General features: G+C 51.6%; 1 protein-coding gene across 1 annotated transcript in view; it reads right to left on the bottom strand.

Annotated features, from left to right (window-relative positions):
• The window catches only part of ITSN1 (intersectin 1), a 203,128-nt gene that overhangs the window by 24,773 nt on the left and 159,340 nt on the right, over window positions 1–19,015 (bottom strand). Inside the window, exon 30 of the mRNA XM_040980773.1 lies at window positions 445–566. Within this exon, the coding sequence (XP_040836707.1) occupies window positions 445–566 (122 nt within the window). The remainder of the gene's footprint in view (window positions 1–444; window positions 567–19,015) is intronic.

Raw genomic sequence — 19,015 nt, 5'->3', positions numbered from 1 at the left:
TCCAAAATCAATAGCAACACCGAGGGCCAGGGCATGGCGTGACCACTTGCAAGGGTCAACAGTCATCTGAAGATGCTTCCAGAAGCCCATGGAAATGAATGTGCATTACAGAAAAACTGTGCATGCATTTCACATTGGTTGTTGTTGTTTCATGGTTGCAGCAAAATTGATGTTTTCATTGCATTTTTCCATGACCTTCAGGGAGTGCTACCAACTGCTCCGGGGTTCCTGGGCCCCCTTCCCATGAGTTATCTCTGCTCCTCTGGTCATGACATAGAGTCCCACCATCTGCTCTCCGGGGAACAAAGGCCTGCCAGGTGCTTCCTGCAGAGCAGGAGGGGGTCCCTAGGCTCAGAATGGGGATGCAGGCCACACTGACCCAGACCCACCTCCTCCTCACCTCCCCATGTCCACCCCGTACCACCCATGGTGGCCATGCAGTACCTCTGTGACCAGCTGCAGGTCAGTCACATAGTTCTCTTCGGTGACAATGAGCTCGTGGATGTACCCCTGTCGCTTTCTCTCAGTCGGGGTCAACATATCCAGGAGATGCAAGTCCGAACACCCTGGAAGACACAAGCATGGGGCAGGGGGGCGATTCAGTGCCAGGCTAGGGCCATCCATGCTGCCAGTCCCTGCAGACCTGTCAGGGGCCTTTGCACTGTGTCCCGAGAGAGAGAGGAGCTGATATCCGAATAACTCAGAGTGACCTTGGGGTCTTGGCAGAGGTCGGTGCTGTTCAGTTAGGGCAAGCCCTGGTCCAATGTGGCCAGCATCCTTCTAAGAGAGGCTGGTGATCTGGCAATAGACACATGGTGGGATGATGGAGACAGAGACAGGCTGCAGTGTGCAGGTCAAGCAGCCCAGGGACCAGTGCTAGGAGCATCAGCAGCTGGGAGCAAGGCCTGAACGTGCCTCCCTCACAATGCCCTGACAGCAACTTCACCTTCTTAAGAGGGAGACCGCAAGTCTTCCCCAACTTGTAGTCCTCTGTTCTGGAAGCCATAGAAAGCTCCAGGGTTCCTCTTCAGCATCACTGTAATTACATACAGGGCCTGGTGTGGTGGGCAGCAGGTTAGACTACTGCCTGTGACATCACACTGGGAACATCCTGGCTGCTCTGTTTCCCATCCAACCCCCTGCTGATACAGCTGGGAAGGCCATGGAGGATATCCCAAAGCTGGCATCCTACAACAGTGCCTGTTCAAGTCCTAGCCACTTCACTTCCAACCCAGCTCCCTGCTAACGTGTCTGGCAAAGCAGCAGAGGCTGGCTTGGGTCTGCACCCATGTGGGAAATCCACCTGCAGTCTCTGGCTCCTTGCTTTGGCCTGGACCACTCCCAAGCATTACAGCCACCTGGAGAGTGGGCCAGAGGATGGAAGATCCCTCTTGTGCTGTCTCTGTAGCTCATTGTCTTTCCAATAAATAAATCTTATTTTAAAATGTGTTCTCCAGAGGAAACTGGGTAGCAAGGACGCAGGTGGACGGCCTCGCAGAGGGCTACCATGGCCTAGGCTATCGCAAAGAATACCCCAATTCCGCGCCTGCCCTTGACTTTGCCCACCTGACCTGTGTGTGGGCGGGAAGGAGGGTTACTCGTTTCAAAGGTTCACAACGCAGCCTCTCTCTTCCCCACAAGGGGGCGCAAAGGAGCACAACAAGAAAAGCCCTGTGGGTCCCAGGCAGACAGGTGCAGCCTGGAGCCTCGCTGGACAAGCAAGTTGTCAAGCCCCGGATGAGCCGCATACTTGGAGCTGAAGGTGGGATAAGATGGGGAAGCGAGGGAACCTGTGATGTGACAGAGCTCTCCGCTGCTTTAGAAGCCTGCCTTGGCCTTAGCCACCTCTTCCCACCCCGAGCGGGAAAACCAGAGTCCTGGCAGGTTAAGCTTCTATGCTAGAAGTTTTTGCAAATAGAAATATCTTTCCAGCTATGGGGGACAATAAATGGAATCACAGACTTTTTGACACATGCTTCAAAGCTGCTTGAGAGATTCATTCCAGCCCCTGGCTCCATCCCCTGCCCTGCTCAATTACTCTTCCTAGGAATTTCTAACTTCTCTGGCCAGGAAGAGACGCCCCCAGGAGAATGCAGGATGAGCAGTGAGTGGCCTTCATCACCCTCCCTTCCACCGTGGACTTCCCTCAGAGCCCCTGCCCAGCAGCTGCGCTAGCGTTCCCTGGGGGAGGGTTGTAGCCCTGTGTGATCTTGGGTCCTCCCCGTTCCCCGCTTCCCTTTCTGCCTCCGCCTTGGGGCATTGGCTGTCTTTCCTTCAAACAGCTGCCCCAACAGGCACCTCTCAGGATTGAATTAAGTCACCACTACTCAACTCCTGGCAAGCTAAGTGATGTCACCAATGTGCCTGACTTCTGACAGGAGAGTCACCCAGAACGCATCCAGGTTTAGCAGGGTGGGGACACAGCGAACGCCTGCTTAGTTTGACTCTGTTCTTTGGCCTGTTGTCCTCAGGCCATCGCTTATGTCCGGCTCCTGCCAGTCCTCATGTGGTGCAGTGCACTTCTGTGCCTCCTACTGGGTCAGTCTCCTCAGGAACCCCCCCGACACCTCCTTCCCCCCAACTTTATGGAGAGATTAGAAACCTGGCACCAAGGGGCCAATGTTGTGGCACAATGGGTGCAGCTGCCTGAGATCCCAGCATCCCACATCAGCACCAATTCCTGTCCTGGCTGCTCCACTTCCAACACAGCTCCCTGCCAGTGGGCCTCAGAGAGCAGCGGAGGTGCTGTGCTCCCTTGCGCCCCCTTGTGGGGAAGAGAGAGGCCCAAATGCCTGGGCCTCTGCCAGGAACGTGGAAGACAAGGGGGTTCAGCCCTGGTTGTTGAGGGCATTTGGAGAATGAGCCAGCATATGCAAGAGAGACCCATCCATCATCCGTCCACCTGTCCTTCCATCCATCTATCCCTTCCCCTCTCCAACTCTGCTTTCAAATAAACAAATCTTTATTTTTTTTCTTTATTGTTTAAAATAAATCTTTGAAAAAGAATGAGGTCGTCAGGCCACCAGGGGTCACTGGCTGGATCAGTTTTCTTATTCTCCCCTGGATCACAATTTCCATGGAAGGGCTTGTTGGATGTATGTGTAAAAATACATACACCTACACACACACCACTCCCATTTTAAAAAGAAAGACTTATTATTTATCCGACAGGCAGAGTTACCAAAAGGCAGAGAAAGATCGTCCATCTGCTGATTCACTCCCAAAACAGCCACAACAGCTGGAGCTGGGCCACGCTGAGGCCAGGAGCCAGGAGCTTCTTTTGGGTCTCCTGTATGGGCATAGGACTCTAAGCACTTGTGCTACCCTCCACTGTTTTCCCAGGTGCGATAGCAGGGAGCTGGATCAGAAGTAGAGCATCCAGGACTCGAGTTGGTGCCCTATAGGATGCCAACAGTGCAGTGGCCACTTAACCCAGAATGTCACAATGCCAGCCCCACACACTCCCACTTGGTACACAGGTTTATTGGCTCCAGAGGCCATCCTGAATCTTGTACTTAGAGCTTGTTCATTCATTTGATGACTGAGGAACTCAGGTAAGTCTGCAGCCAAGCATGCTGAATTCTGGGGTACATCTCAGAGGAAGCAAGCTACCCACCATCCAGGACACAGCTGAGAGCCCTGGGGTTCCTGCCTTGCTGCAGGTTGAGGCTGGCAGTCCCAGGTGGCGGCTGGTAGTACCAGGTCCCAGTCATTTTCTGTCCTCTCTTCTCTGTCACACATAAACACACCACCACTACCATCACCACCATCACCATCACCAGCACCACCTCCACCATCTCCCAAGGCTGAGAGAGCATTCTTGGCTGACTTCAGGACTAGATAATTGCAATACACCAGAGAAGACCTGTGTACCCTAAATGCCAACAGTGTCCCACAGAGAAACTCTAGCAATGCTGGAAACCAACATTACACTCTTACAGCAAGAGGTGGCCAGGTAGTAGCCTTAGGTTGAACAATCCCAGGCACTCGGGGACACGGATTATGAGGGAAGGTGACCAAGTGGCCTTGGGTGCCAGATACTTCTTGGAGTTCTGGAGTTTTGACATGGTACAAGTGGCAAAAACGCTCAGAGGCGAAGGCACACGGTGGCCCTGGATGAAACTGAGCTACTGGTTCAAGAACCACAGATACTTAGGGATGTTTGTTGTGTGGTGCCCTGCTCCGGGAAGCTGAAGGCCCTGAGGCTCAAGCAAATGTTCAGGGGCTGGAGAGAGGCAGGGCTGCTTGTCCTTGTGGAGTGCTGCTGGCAGCTTTCCCGAGACCCCATCACAGTGAACAGCATGATTTTCATGGGGGCCTCAACCTGTGCTGGAAGTGTTAACCCACGTTGGCTTGGAATTGCCTTTCCAGTCTTGAAAGAGTCCCAGGGGATGCCATGGATCCAAGTTCTTGCCCAGAAAACTTGGCATTTTGAACTGCATTCACAAAGCTCATCTTTAGCAAAGCAACAGGGTTTGAAGGTCCCATTCTCCAACGCCAGGGAAATGGAAAAGCCATTTCCCCCAAGAATGTTGTCTCAGGGCTGGAGGGCCAAGGCGCTCCCCCTCTGCCACCGCCTGGTGCAGCTAAAGGAAGGCAATGGGTGTGAACAGACAAGGTGGATGAAAGAACTTGGTGAAATCTGCTGGCAGCTGAAATAACACAGTAAATGGCTCCACTCGCTCCACCAATCCAATCTCAATTCTACAGCTCTGCATGCTGGTCCTTCCCTTTTTTATTTTTTAACTTTTTTTAAAAAACAATCTGTAAGACACACTGACCACACAGAGAGAGCTGTGATTTGGGCCTGGCACTCACATGTAGTAGAAAATCTCACCCAATTACTGACATCTGGACTTCTCCATCGTCACCCACACAGATAGCCTAACTTAGAGCCTTCACGCCCAACCCAAGTCAGACAACAAGCGTGTGCATGTGAGGACTCCTCCAAAAGCTCACGGGAAGTGGAGCCAAAGGTTTGCTTTGGATGCAAGATATTTTTAAATCCCTGTATGGCTTTCTCATCATATGCATTGCCCAGGAATTCTTGGAAACCCCTCAGAGGGTAAAATTTCAAAGGACACAGGAGTCTTTCACAGAATGGGTGAACTTCACTGCTTCCCGTTAACATCACCCTCTCCTTTCCAACCTAAGGCGGAATCCTGGAAGCCAAACCAGTGTCCCAGCAAGCTGGACACAGAGCAAAGCAAACACAGGGGCCTCATTCCCGTCACGAAAGAGCCAAGACACACAACACACAAGGGCCGATAAATATTTAGTTAGGTTCCTGTGAAGTCCAAGAGCCACAGAAACAAGCAAGATACTGTCCTTGTCCTCAGGGGAGGTTCAACAGGAACATTCAGCTAAAAATAGTGAGCATCTGGGGCCAATGCTGGGGCACAGTAGGTCAAGCAGCTACCTGTAATGCCCAAATGCCATATAAAAGCAGCCAGTTTGAGTCCCAGCTACTCTACTTCCAGTCCAGCTTCCTGCTTAGGCACCTAAGGAGGTGGCAGCAGAAGGTCCAAGTACTTGGATTCTTGCCACCCACATAGGAGACCTGGATGGAATTCCTGGCTGCTGGCTTTGCCCTGGGCCACTCCTGGATGTTACAGCCATGTGGGAGTGAACCAGTGGTTGCAAGATCTCTCTCTCTCAACAGTGAACATCAAGGACCAGGCCAGTGAGCTGAGCTGGTGGTAGAGCCACGAGAACACACTTGGGTGCTCTTTGTTTTGTGACGGGTTAGGATGCCACTTAGAATGCCCACCTGCAACATCAGAATGCCTGGCAAGGGGGCTGCCTCCTTCTCGGGTCCAGCATCCTTCTTACCTACATCCTGAGAGGCAGCATGGGACGAGGACTTGGGCCCCGTCCCACACTTAGGAAACCTGGACGGAGTTCCGGACTCATGGCTTCGAGCTGGCGCCTTCCCAGCTGTGGCAGACATTTTGGACATGAGCCATGAATAGGAGGTCTTTGCCTCTCTCTCTGCCCTTCTTTCTGCCACTATGCCTTTCAAATACACAAAGATAAATAAGCTTTTTCAGAAAGCAGAGGCTTTTTTTGCGAGGGGGTAAGAGGGTCCCTAGGAGCTGTCCCCTGAGTTCAGAGCCTGTACCACAAAGCACTTTATTTTAAAAAGCTGTTGGGAACGAGCATCCTGGTGTTGTGGGTTAAGCCATTACATGAGATGCCGACATCCCCTGCAAGAAACATGAATGGAGTTCCAGGCTCCTGGTTTCAGCCTGGCCCAGTTCTTGCTGTTTTAGCCATTGGAAAGTAAACCAGCAGATGAAGATCTGTGCCTCTCTCTATATATATCACTCTGCCTTTCAAATAAATAAAAAAATTTAAGATGTTCCCTTTGAATAGTTATTTTTATTGGAAAGGTAGATTTACAGAGAGGAGATACAAGAGAGAAAGATCTTCCATTTATTGGTTCACTCCTCCAAGTGGCTGCAATGGCTGGAGCTGAGCCAATCTAAAGCCAGGAGCCAGGAGCTTCTTCCAGGTCTCCCAAGGCTTTGTGCCACAAGCAGGGAGCCAGAAGGGAAGTTGCCCAGGATCCTGTTGCCCATATGGGATCCTGTGCATGCCAGGCTAGGATTTAGCCACTGAGCCATCACACCAGGCTGTTGAGGTATTCTTTTTGGTTCAAAGCTCTGGAGGCACAACCAGGAGCCCATGTCTAGTAAGCACCTCAGGCTGGGTCACAGTATGGCAGATGGCATAACATGGTGGGCGCAGGTGTGAGGGCAGAGAGTTTTCCGTGTGGAGACCATGAGGCCCATGTAGCCCAAGAGGAAGGAACAGAGTGGACTGAGAGAGCCAGACGAGCTTGTCAACCACCTGCTCCCTCAAGAACTGATCTTGTCCTGTGAAAGCCGATCAGATGGATGTTAAGCTCTCTCGAGCATGGTGAACCCAACCTCCTCCTTTCAGGACCCCGCCATCTCAGTGACATGGCACTGGGGACTTTGGCTTCAATCTGAGTTTTCAGGGCGGTGGGGTGGGGTGTGGGGGAACAAGGTGTATTCTAACCATAGCACCTTCCTGGTGCTGGGAGGCCAAGACTACCATGTTAGGGTGCTATGAGGGCAGTAGTGTGAGCAAGCATGGGAGACACTGAGGCTGGGGGATGGGCAGAACAGGGTAGTTCATGGATGCCACAATGCTGGGACAGCTTTGGAGATAGAAAATGGAAGTACCAAGACAGCAAGCAAGCAGCAATGGAAGCCCAGGCAATGGAAAAGATAAATGGATATGTGGGGATACTCAGCTGACATCCTCTTGCTAAACGGTACCCAGTTGGCAGGATTCACAGTCATTGGCGCTTCTGTCAACACTGCAGGCTTCTCCCTAGGGCCCTAGGTTCTTCTGTACCCCCAGAAATGACCCTGGGGAAACCATCTAATCATGCTCCACTTGGGCACCTGGTGGGGGTCCTCATGGAGGAAAAGTAAAGGAAGTCACACAATAGCACATGAAAAATCTCTCTGGTCACACGCCACGTCTGCCACTCCGCCAAGGAGTCTGTGGGCGATGCAGCTGGGGCCTCCCGGCTGTGAACCAGCCCTGTGCTAGTAACCAGGGTGATCAGCTCAGGGCCTTTCGGTCTGCTAGAGGCCATAGCATCCCAGGCTGACTTGGGCCCTTGCTGACTTTGCTTGCACTCCTTTCAAGGGCATCACTGCACATATGCTGCAGTCCTAGAGTCCTTAAGCACTGGCTGATTGTGGGTGTCTCCAGAGGACCATGGCAGGAGTGGGAACATGCCTCCTCATGTGCAACTGCATCTAGAACCTCTTGGTGACAATGAGTCTCTGTTGGGGCTTCTAAGGAGCCACATTCAGAAGCTTGAACCCCAAGCTCCCCCAATAAGCTCCATCTTCTGCAAGAACAGGAATCTAGTCTCTGAGGATCGGCAGGAGCTTCCGTAACTGCCGAGAAAGGAGGAAGTTATTCTGAAGCTCCATTACTCCTTGATTTTCCACAGATGTGAACATGTTGTGGGGCGGACACAGCATTTCCAACTTTGTGTCTGACACGGGGATTCCAGACACGACGTTCTGTCCCCCATATGTGTATCTTCAGCTTGTTCCTGGCCCCACTGGTGTCCCCACGCAAGTGTCCTTTCTCTGTGTCCTACCCTGCAGGAATCCAGGGGCACAAGGCAGAGCGAAGTGCATAAGTGGCAGCTTTGATGGCAGGGTTCTGGTGGAGGAACTTGAACAGTGCACTGCCAAGATCTGAACAGGTCTGCTCACAGTCCGACATCCTCCGCGCAGCAGTGCCGAGAGCTCCACCCGCTCTTTCCTCACAAATTGATGGCTTAACACTGCCATCAGCACAGGTGCTAGGCTCTCGGCAGATGAGTTCAGCCCTTGTCCCTGGCTCTTGCCAGGCCTCTCTCACAGCTGCCTTCTACCATCAGTCCGTACAGTCAGTGGGCGCTCACCAGATGTAGCCCCTTGATAATGAGATTTCCCAGACTCCCAAAGCAGGAGTCAAATGTGCTTCTTTTCCATGCATATGATCCAGCTCTGGTGTCTACTGTGGCAGCAAGAAATGTACAGACAGTCTTAGCTAGGTAGCTGGAAGAGCGGCCATGAGAAGGGGTCCAGAGAGCACAATGGAGTGGTTGGGTGTGACCCAGGCTCCAAGAGCCCTGTGAGGGGTATGGGGGACATAGGCAGACACTGGGGTCTGAGGACTAAGGGAAACTGACCTGAAATGTCATGAGCTCTGCTTCGAATCCAGCTCCTTGCCAATGCATTTATGAACACAGCAGATGGCCCAAGTCTGGGACCCCTGGCACCCACACTGGAAATCCGGTTGGAGTTCCTAGCTCCTGGTTTCAGCCTGACCAAGCTGTTGTCATCTGCAGAGTGAGTCAGCAGATGGAAGGTCTCTCTCTCTCTCTCTCACTCTCTTCCTAGCTCTTCCTTTCAAATAAATAAATAATTAAACCTTTAACATAAACTCTGGGAGGGCACTATAGCACAATGGATTAAGCCATCTTTCCCAACACCTGCATAGGTTAGTTAAGCTACTTAATTTCCAATCGGCTTCTTGCTAAAGCAACTAAGAAGGCAGTGGGTGTGGGCCTAAGAGCATGGGGCCCCAGTGTCCATGCAGCAGACCTGGTTGGAATTTCTGGTTCCACGTATCAGCCTGGCCCAGCCCTAGCTCCATTTTTCAGAGGAGGAAGGAGTGAGGCCCTCACAGTCCTTTGCTCTTAACCACGAGGCCTTCTTGCCTTGCTGGAAAACAGGTAAGTATGCTTTTGCCAGGGGGTGCCCAGGACAGCCGCCTAGAGAGCGCAACTCCAGCTATAGCAGGTCTGGATCATGGCACCCCGACAGGGCCAGCTGTTCCTGAGGTCTCGCTCCTTGGCGGGCAGATGGGTGTCATCTGGCTGCTTCTGCCATTGTGCTCTGTGCCCAAACTCCTTCTTTTTAGAAGTTTAAAAAAAAATTTGCTTATTGGAAAGGCAGATTTACAGAGAGAAGGAGAGATAAAAAGAAAGCTCTTCCATCCCCTGGTTTACTCCCCAAATGGCTGCAATGGCTGGAGCTGAGCTAATCCAAAGCCAAGAGCCAGGAGCTTCTTCTGAATCTTCCATATGGGTACAAGGTCCCAAGGCTTTGGGCCATCTTCTTCTGCTTTCCCAGGCCACAATCAGGGAGCTGGATGGGAAGTGGAATAGCTGGGACATGAACTGGTATCCATATGGGATGCTGCACTTAAAGGTGGAGGATGAGCCAGTTTAGCCATTGCATCAGACCCCTAAACTTCTTGCTCTGAGGAGCCTGGTCAGACTGGACTTGGTTACTCAACAGTGTCATTTGACTTTCATCACTGCTTAAAAGAAATTGTCTCTAACATAATCTGCTCCTGTGACACTGGGTCAGGCTTCATCTTCTACGTGTGGGTACCACCGGGCAGGCCACACACAGCTGGGGACAGGGACTACAGATGTGGTGTTCCAGCCGCAAACGTGGGCAGGCATGGCTGCTTTTCAGGTGGATCATGGCGGTGGCTACACTCAAGTGCAAAAGGCAACTGGGGCCTCAGAGTCTTACTACCCCATGGAGTTATCCAGGAATTGCAGTTTCCCCGACACAGACCAGACTCCAGTTCAATATCACTGGCCAGAGCAGAACACAGGCGTCCATCACACCAGTGGCTCCGAGGGCTTCCACTGCGCAGCTGCGAGGGTCTAAACACACAGACAAGGGGGCCCGACATCAGGACAGTTGGTTCACAGAAGGGAGAGACTCAGAAAGAAGCTGTGTCCCAGCCCATGGCCGTGTACAAATGGCCAGTTTGCCAGGCACACTTCTGTCCCTGACTGGTCACTCCAATCCTGGTCTTTATCAGGTGCTGGCAGCAGCCACGACGGATCCATCCAGGTACTGTGGTCCTCACTGGAAACGGATGTTGGCCTAAAGGCAGCCTGCTCGCTGTAGTGGTGGGATATTGTCCTCACTTGGCCCCACAGGACGACACAGTCAGTAGCAACAACTGCTGAGTTTGGGTGGATACCTGTCTGGGTCCCTCTGTTTCGTGAGCATTGCGTTGCAGCTGTAGAAACACGAGCAGGATTGCAGGTGAATGACAGAAGAAGGAAGATCAAATGTTATGCCTGCTACCTTCACCCACCGCTTTTTTTTTTAATATTTTTATTGGAAAGGCAAATTTACAGAGAGAAGCAAAGACAGAGTGAAGGATCTTCCACCTGATGGTTCGCTCCCCAAATGGCCGCAATAGAACTGTTCCAAACCAAAGCCAGGGACTTCTTCCGGGTCTCCCATGTGGATGCAGGGTTCCAAGGACCTGAGGTATTCTCCACTGCTTTCCCAGGCCATAAGCAGGGAGCTGGATGGGAAGTGGAGCAGCTGGAACACAAACTGGTGCCCATATGGGATGCTGGTGCTTGTAGACAGAGGATTAGCCAGTTGAGCCATTGTGTAGCCCCCACTCGCACCTCCCCCTCTTACTGGGTTTATAGTTCCTCTCAGCAGCACTTGGATTTGCAGCAATCCCACCTTCAGAAACGCAAGGCTTTGCACTGGGTTCTCACCCCACAGCCTACTTGGAAAGGACCAAGTCAGTGCTGGATTGGCTGCTGCCAACGCTTCCTAAAAAGTTGCCAGAAGCGAGAAGGGAGGCATTGCTCTCTGGTTTATGATCAACCGGGAGACCCAGGGTCCCACACAATACCAACCCTGCAAAGGTAGGGGTCGGGGATTTCCCAAGCAGGCCTTCCATGGGGGATACAATGAGTCTTGAGATTGGCACCTTGCCTTCACGGAGCTTGCAGTCTAACAAGGCAGGCAGAGCACCTGTGTATGCGTGTGTGCAAAGGAATTCAGGGAAGAGCTGGGTGGAGGGAGGCAAGTGAATGCAGCAAGGAAGGTGGCAGAGAAAGCATGTGGTGTGAGCATCGGTGAGGGGAACAGTGGGGAAGATGGGGTCCCCATGTCCGGCTGGGGCATGAATCCTGGGCAGGTGGCAAAGAGACTGGAAACACACGGAGGGTTCTGGACCGGGTGAGTCTGGACAGGGAAGATGGAAACTGGACAGGGGAGGGATTCATGGACCCAAGTACCCATGTTCACCTCCTGATTGGATGGGGAGCACACAGCAGCCCTTGAGTAGGGGAGGTGCGGTCAGGCAAGCCCAAGGCTGGGCAAGCTCTGTGACTGCACACCCTCACTTCCCCTCTGGTCTGCCCAGATACGGGTCTCAACACTCCCTGGGGACCTCCTTGATGGAAAGGGGAATCTTGATACAGTAGTTTTGGGGTTAATTGGAAAGGGATTGGAGCAACAGAAGGTGGGATGTTCATGAAGGGTTACTCTGGTGACTTAAAAACTGGCAGGGAAAAAAGCCAGAAGGAATGCCAGGAGGCTGTGCATTGGGTCTGAGCAGGTGTTTGAGATACCTGCATCCAAGAGCCAGGGTTTAAGGCCCAGCTCTGCTTCCAACTCCAATTTCCCTCTAAGGTGTGCCCTGGGCGGCAGCAGATGGTGGCTCAAACGGCTGGCTCCTTGCCACCCAGGTGGGAGACCCAGAAAGAGCTCCTGGCTCCTGGTTTCAAGCCTGGCCCAGCCTCAGCTATTGACGGCATTTAGGAGAGTGAATCAGTGGATGGGACAATTCTTTTTCTCTCTGCCTTTTGATGGGAAAAGGATAAAAACATGGCCAGGCCAGGCTCCTGGATGGGAACTGCAGCCCGTTAAAGCAGCAAGGCAGCCGAGGAGGGGATAGCTGATCCGTGCTGAAAGCAGAGTGCACAAAAGGACAACAGAGGAGGGAATAAGACAAAGCTGGAGGAGGCAGGTCCAGAGCCTTGCAGACAAAGTAGAAGATTTGGGTCTTTATCCTAGAAGGAGAAAGATTGCATGATTTCCAAGCAGAAGCACTCGGTTTTAAACCAGTTCTTTGCCTGCAGCCCGGAGACAAGGATGGAGCAAGGCGAATGGGTGACAGAAGTCCAGCTGGGCAGTCGAAGCTCTCCTCACCAGAGGGGCAGGGACAGGTGTACCGTTCCGGGGCATTGCTGTTCTCTAGCTGGAAGGGGGCCGGTGGCTCTCTGCTTCCATGTGACCATGTTGGCGAGGCCTTGCCCATTCCATTCGTGGTGAGCCAGGACATTTCTGCTGCCTGTCAGCTGGGCTTGTACCCACAGGCTCCTTGGAGAGAAAGGCGTCACAACAGCTGGCATTCTGTGGAGTGTAGCCCTGGCTCCGGGCTGGCTCCGTAGAGAGAGGCAGGAGAGGGAAGAAGCAGGGGGCTGTGGAGGGAAAGGGAGGTAGGAGGTGGGGGCAGCCCAGCAGACGAACTCTCCCTGGAGGTCTGCTGGAGTGCGGGGTCAGCAGAAAGTCCTGAAGATTCAGATGCATGGGGGCTTCCACAGTAACACCCCGGGTGGGCACACAGAGACCCCGCCTGGCTTTGCCTCCAGTGCTGGGCTGCGTCCAAGGCCCTGAGCTCACTGCAGATCCAGCTAACAGCAGAGGCATCCAAAGCCCACACTTGGGCTCCTTCTCATTGCCAAGTCCAGGGGCTGGGCCCGTCTCAGGGGAATGGGAGAGACTGAAAATTCCATTCTTCGCTGGCCAGAGAACACAAGGCCACAGGAGGCCATGATGACAAAGAAAGGACCCAGGCGTGTGACAGGTTTATTGTGGAGTGCTGCTGCAGTGGGCCTGCCAGCAACAGTCTTGCAGATCTGGAGTTTCAAAGCCTCCCACATTTCAAGCTTCCTGCTGGAAGGGAAGGAGGGGGAACCTTGTGAAACCTGGGGGTGCTGGGTTCCCCCCACCTCTCAGGAACTAGGAGTCTGCTGAGTGGGCTCAGGCCTCAAGCCCAGAGAAGGTGACTACTATTTTTCTAGAGAGTGAAGTGGGGACGGGAGAGTATGAAACAAAACAAAACAAAAACATGGCAGCTTGCTTTCTGCCCCAAAGGGCCTTGGAAAGGGAGGGGGGAGGAGAGTGGGGGACTCTCGCAGTGACATATCCAGGGCTTATTTGATTATTTATTGACAGGCGCTGTTATGATCTTTTTTCTGTCTCATTGAGAAAATCATGTTTTAAAATTCACACAACTTCCTTACCATCTGGCCATAAGGCAAACCAGAGACCGCTTTATGGGACCTGTGACATCCACCTGCTACCTGGCAGGAACCTTTTCTGACAACACTAATGACAAAATGGGCCTCTCCTGGGATCCTGCTCCCTGTGTGGGGTTCCCACCATCTCCTCAAATGTAAACGAGGAAGCAGAAACCAAAGTGTAGTTACCATTGCCTCGCTCTCCTGGACTTTCTCTTGCCTGGCTTTCTCAAGGCTGGGCACCCACCCAAGGCCATCCAGTGTCCTCTCTGGGTCACTACCTTCTTGTGAGAACACAAAATGCCTCTGACTGTCAGAGAAATATAGCCAACAGGAGACTGAGTGGTTGGAGAAGTTGGGTTACGATCGCTGCCCCTGTAGTTGGCTGGCAGGGCCAAGAATGAAAGCTGAAAGGCGTCTGCAGCACAGGTGCAGAGGACGGCAGAGTGAGGGCATCTGGGGTCAGCCCGTGCCTTTGGGATATCTGCACACAGTTCCAGTGAGCACTGAGCTCTGCAGACACGTCATCCCCAGCAACGCCTGCCCAGGCAGACTCCCAAGAGGCTCCTTCCCTGTCCATCCAAAGACGCAGCTGTTGGGTGTGTGGAGGCGGGGGGAGGGAGCCCCGAGCCCCAAGGTCACACAGGACTGCTCTGTTGCAATGCCACCACCAGCAAGGGGCCAGCTGGGTGCTATACTCTAAGCACCCTCAGGGTCAAATGCAGGGTTTGAGCCCAATGTTCTCTAAGATCACAACTTCACGGGCTCACCAGCAGGTTCCATCTCTTCACCCCATCCCTAGTCAAGGCCTTCCCTCACTGTTAGGTGGGTCCTGGACTACATCCAGTGGCTCAATGTGTGTGTGTGTGTGTGTGTGTGTGTGTGTGTGTGTGTGTGTGTGTCTGTGTTGGGGTGACAGGAACCAGAGGGGAGACCATGTGGTGGCATGGGACACGTGAAGGCAAACCAGGGCTTCCTGCAGCCACATCCTCTCAAAGAGCACTGGGTGGGCCCACAGCACCTTCCGTCTCCCAGGTCAGTCTGGAGAACTTCAACAAATGCACTGCCCACGTTTCACAAGTGTGATGGGCTGAGTCCATGGCAGGGACACTACTTTCTCTATGGAGGACTGTGACATCATTTGGGCAAGCAGAGGTGAAAATGACAGTTGTCACCCTCTGCCAGAATCTTGTGGAGTATGGCTGATTTTCAGCTGGAATGTTGACGTCAGTGCTCCACCCACTGCCCCCAGCCATGGCTTAAAGGCACGCAAGTCACCTGCAAATCAGTTTCACTGCCTATAGGAGGACTTCAAAAAGCTCACAGAGAATGAAGAGTAGTGTTTGAAACCCACGCACACACAGGTTCTTCAAAAGGTTCAGAGGTTGGCCTTGTGGTTAAGGAGCAGTATCTGATGCCTGCATTCCCACACGGGTGCTGCTTTGAGTCTTACCTGCTCTACTCTGATCCAGACCCTTGCTAACGCACCTGAAAGAACTGTGGGGCATGGCCCTAGTGCTTGGGCCCCTGCATTCGTGCGGGAGACCTGAAAGAAGCTCCTGCTTTTGGTCTGTTCCAGTTCTGGCTGTTGTGGCCATCTGGGCAAGTGAACCAGCAGATGGAGGATGTCTTCCTGTTTCCTATCTGACTTTCCAATAAACAAATTCACCTTTTTTAAAAATTTCATGCAAAAAGCTCAATATGAGTAAGCCATGAATTTCAACATCTTTTTTTTTGCACCTCAGTTAACTTTAAATTCAATTTTACCCACCCTTTTAAGTTTACTTTCCTTCTCAAATACACAGTTGATAACACGGTAGCTTCTAAGACACAGTAAGCTAAATGGCAAGCTACATGCAGTCAAATACATGGGTGTCTTAGAACTGAGGTTGAGGTTCACATTCTAGAATCAAATCTTAATTTCTATGAAATCTGGCTTGCTTCACACTGGGCCTGGAACAGCCCCGGCTGACATCAAGCAGCTGTATCCTGCTTCCTTGTCCTACCAGATTCGGAACAGACACTGCGAAGAAGCAACATCTTTTCACGCACAATGGGGACCACTGGCATCCAAAGCAGTGCCTCTGAAAATTCTCAAGTATTTTTGGAATGAAAAAGAATGAACAGCTGAACTTATGATTTTGCCGAACAAGGAGAATAACATTCACTCTGGGAAACAATTTGCAGTTTGCTGGAACTGTCTGTGCCTTGCCCTGTTCCTGTGTAGGGATGAAGACTTGGCCCAGAAAATTGACTTGTTGGTCCTCAGCTTCCTTTCTCAGACTCCCTCAAAAGAACCAAGAAACTAGAGGAGCAGCCCCTGCCTAGCATACTGTTGCTCTTGGGGCCTTTTCAAAGAGAAAGCAGAGACACATCTTGCTTGCTGCGCTAAGAGTGTGTGTGTGTGCGCGTGCATGCCAAGAACTGGGACTCTGGTATTTCCCACATGATATTTTGATCGTCTGATTGATTCCCTCACTCAACAGGCATCTTTGAACGGCCTTGCTCCCCCCTCCACCCGCCCCATGTACCGGCCACAAATACAATGTATTAGGTTGAACCGTATGGAATTGTTCTTTTTATGGTTAAGTGATCTTGGCAATTTCATATGGTTAAACCTACTAGAAGTTTTTACAAACTGGTGGTATCAGATTCATCCTCGGAACCCATCTCCCATGTGGATGACCCCTCTGGTTGTCCAGCGAGGAGAGTCCGGGTTCCCTTCCAGTAACAGGGCACACACCCATTTTTCCACCATAGGTGGGATGATGCACCATTCTATTAGAATCCTTGCTTTAGACCAGCTCTTCCCCAACGTCCCATGGAGCAGAGGTAATCTGGGGCTGGGATAGCAGCACAGTCCCTCAATTCCCCAGGCCTGCCCTGATGTGCAGCAAGCACCTGAGGCCATCTTTGTGGACTCTGGTCCCACGCCACTTAAAGGGAACCCCAGCTTTAGTTGCAAACACACTCACACAGAGCAATATGAAGTTAAAAGCATTTAATAACCAGTAGGATTTTAACAAAAGCTTAAACACACATACACACACACAAAACCAAAACCAAACAAACAAAAAATTATGAAAACCTGCCACTTTTAAATTCTGGGGCCAAAGCAGACATCAAGTATCTCTTTACCCACTTAATTGAGAGCAAATTGCTTTCTCTCAATTTGACCCTACTTCCTGCTCATCAGGTTCTCTGAGAATAGGATCAGAGTTGGTCCTACTGTTCAATCCAGTACTGACGTACACAGTGTGGTTGAACAGTCAAGAAGATGAAGAAGTCTGAAACAGAAAACCAAGGCTCTGGATGCTGTTTCTGTGCAAAGGCATGCGGTCAACTCATTACACAATTAAATCTGCTTGCTGGTGGTTACCAGGGCCACCGATGTGGCTGGCTGTCCTTTAGGCCAGAAGTAACTAGATGAATATCAGTCACACGGGCCAACAGGGTGAGACTGGGGTTTTTCCTGCTCAGCTCTGGGGATATGTGAGCCAGTTCTTAGCTGCAGGGGCTGCACTGTGCACTGTAGGATGCTGTGCAGCATCTCCAGCTTCCACCTGCTGAATCCAACAGCAGCCCCACCAGCTGAGGACACTATGAGTCAGATAGATTCTCTACAAGGCAAGGCAAACTGATGATGTGTATGGGCAATGGAAGGGGGTTCATACAAACTGTCAGCTTCACCACCGAGCGTTACCTACCTTAATGATGGGATCCCTGCCAACCAATGTCAAGACTAGAGAAAAAACATGGCTCACACGCATGAAGGGCCCCTGGGAAGACACGAGGCCTGCTGACTCCACCACAGCTCGCCAAAGCAGGGGTGGGGCAGTGAGAAGCGCCTGCGCTCTGATTTGTCTGTACCTTCATGTCCTCACATTTCTATCTCCAATAGCCACTTCTCTTTCTTCCTTACCCTACAGGTTTCAGTTTCAATATCTCTTCTTCCCACAAGGGTCTCTCTTATCCTGCCCACCTGCTCACCAGTACCCCTCATCTACACTTCTACCATAGAACTTGACTGTCTCGTCTCTCATGTTGGGAGACACGGGTTGCTGTGTCTCCAATTAGGAAATCCAGTCTCCACCGAGTACCACAGCCTACTCAGAGCCCAACAGGACACCCAGCACATGGCAGACATCTCCCCCCCAAAACATACGTGCTGAACCGATGGAGGAAAGCACTGCTCAATTCAATAGCAGGAGAGGCCAAATAAGTGACTCTCACGGGGTTGGGAGGCAGTGTGTTGTCGGCACCCTTAATCAAACTTTCAGTAATGTGTGCATGTGTTTCCTTCTATACAGGCAATAAGATATGAGTGTGCTGGGCAGAAGTGGACTGTGAAGGACACAGGAAGACGTGCAAGGCTCCACCCTTCCCCTTCTGCACATGTGTTTGGGTGTTCAGCAGCTCCTTGTTAGATCTATCCTTTGGGCAAGTGGACAAGTGTTTTGAACCCTGAGCCAAACCATGTACCTGCCAATGTGTCCACGACTTATACACAGCTGAAGCCTAAAGCGACAGTCACCTGCTAGCCTGGGTGGTGGAGTTTTATGTTTACAAGTCAGTATCATGGGGAGAGATGCCTTACAGACTGATTGAGGGGCACGGGAGTGGGAGGCTGGGGCTGGACCACAAAGACTGTGCGGACTAATTGCATCTGTGTTTCACAGAGCACAGGCCACAGCTGCCATACAGGCAGCAGGCCGGCTGCCTGGTCAGCACCATGGCCAGGTTCCGATACCAAGAACACAGAGACATTGCCGTCTAACTTTTATATGAAGAATTTAATTAGCTATACACGTTAACTAAGTCAAAAGGTTGAATTACAGTTGTTAAAGCCGCTGGTTTATATATTTATATATTTTACATTCACGTCCATGGAAATACTGAAGCGCCACATAACAAGGAGGAGTGGCCCTCGGTCCCTGCACCATGTGGGGGGTGGTGGGGAGCAGACTCCCCACAACTGGGGGCAGGCTCCCAAGAGCGGGCTGAGGACCAGGGAGGGAACGAGTGACAGTCAGCGGCAGGATAGCTGGACTGTGCCCCTTCCCTGTGCTGTCAGCAAAACAGACATGTTTTATTGAGAGCTTCCAACTAGTGTTTAAGAGACAAGCACGGTTTCAGCTACAGCACAGCTAACACATCAACGGACTACGAGCTCCATTTCATATTAATCTGTAGGAATTCCACAGTCTAGTTAAAAAATGTAAACATTGGAAATTAATTGCAAGACTTCTATACATTCTTTCTTGTCAAGAAAATTACTTGTTCAAAATAGGTCATTCCATAAAAAAGCAATTGGAATAAAACTTCATGTAACAGAGACGACAAAGAGATTGTAGATCTTGTCCGTCACGACAACCTCAGTGCTGTTGT

Source organism: Ochotona curzoniae, unplaced genomic scaffold (assembly GCF_017591425.1).
Source record: "Ochotona curzoniae isolate NIBS_2020 unplaced genomic scaffold, NIBS_Ocur_1.0 contig_3498, whole genome shotgun sequence".
NCBI classification, from domain to species: Eukaryota; Metazoa; Chordata; class Mammalia; order Lagomorpha; family Ochotonidae; genus Ochotona; species Ochotona curzoniae.
This window is presented reverse-complemented; position numbering and strand designations above follow the sequence as displayed.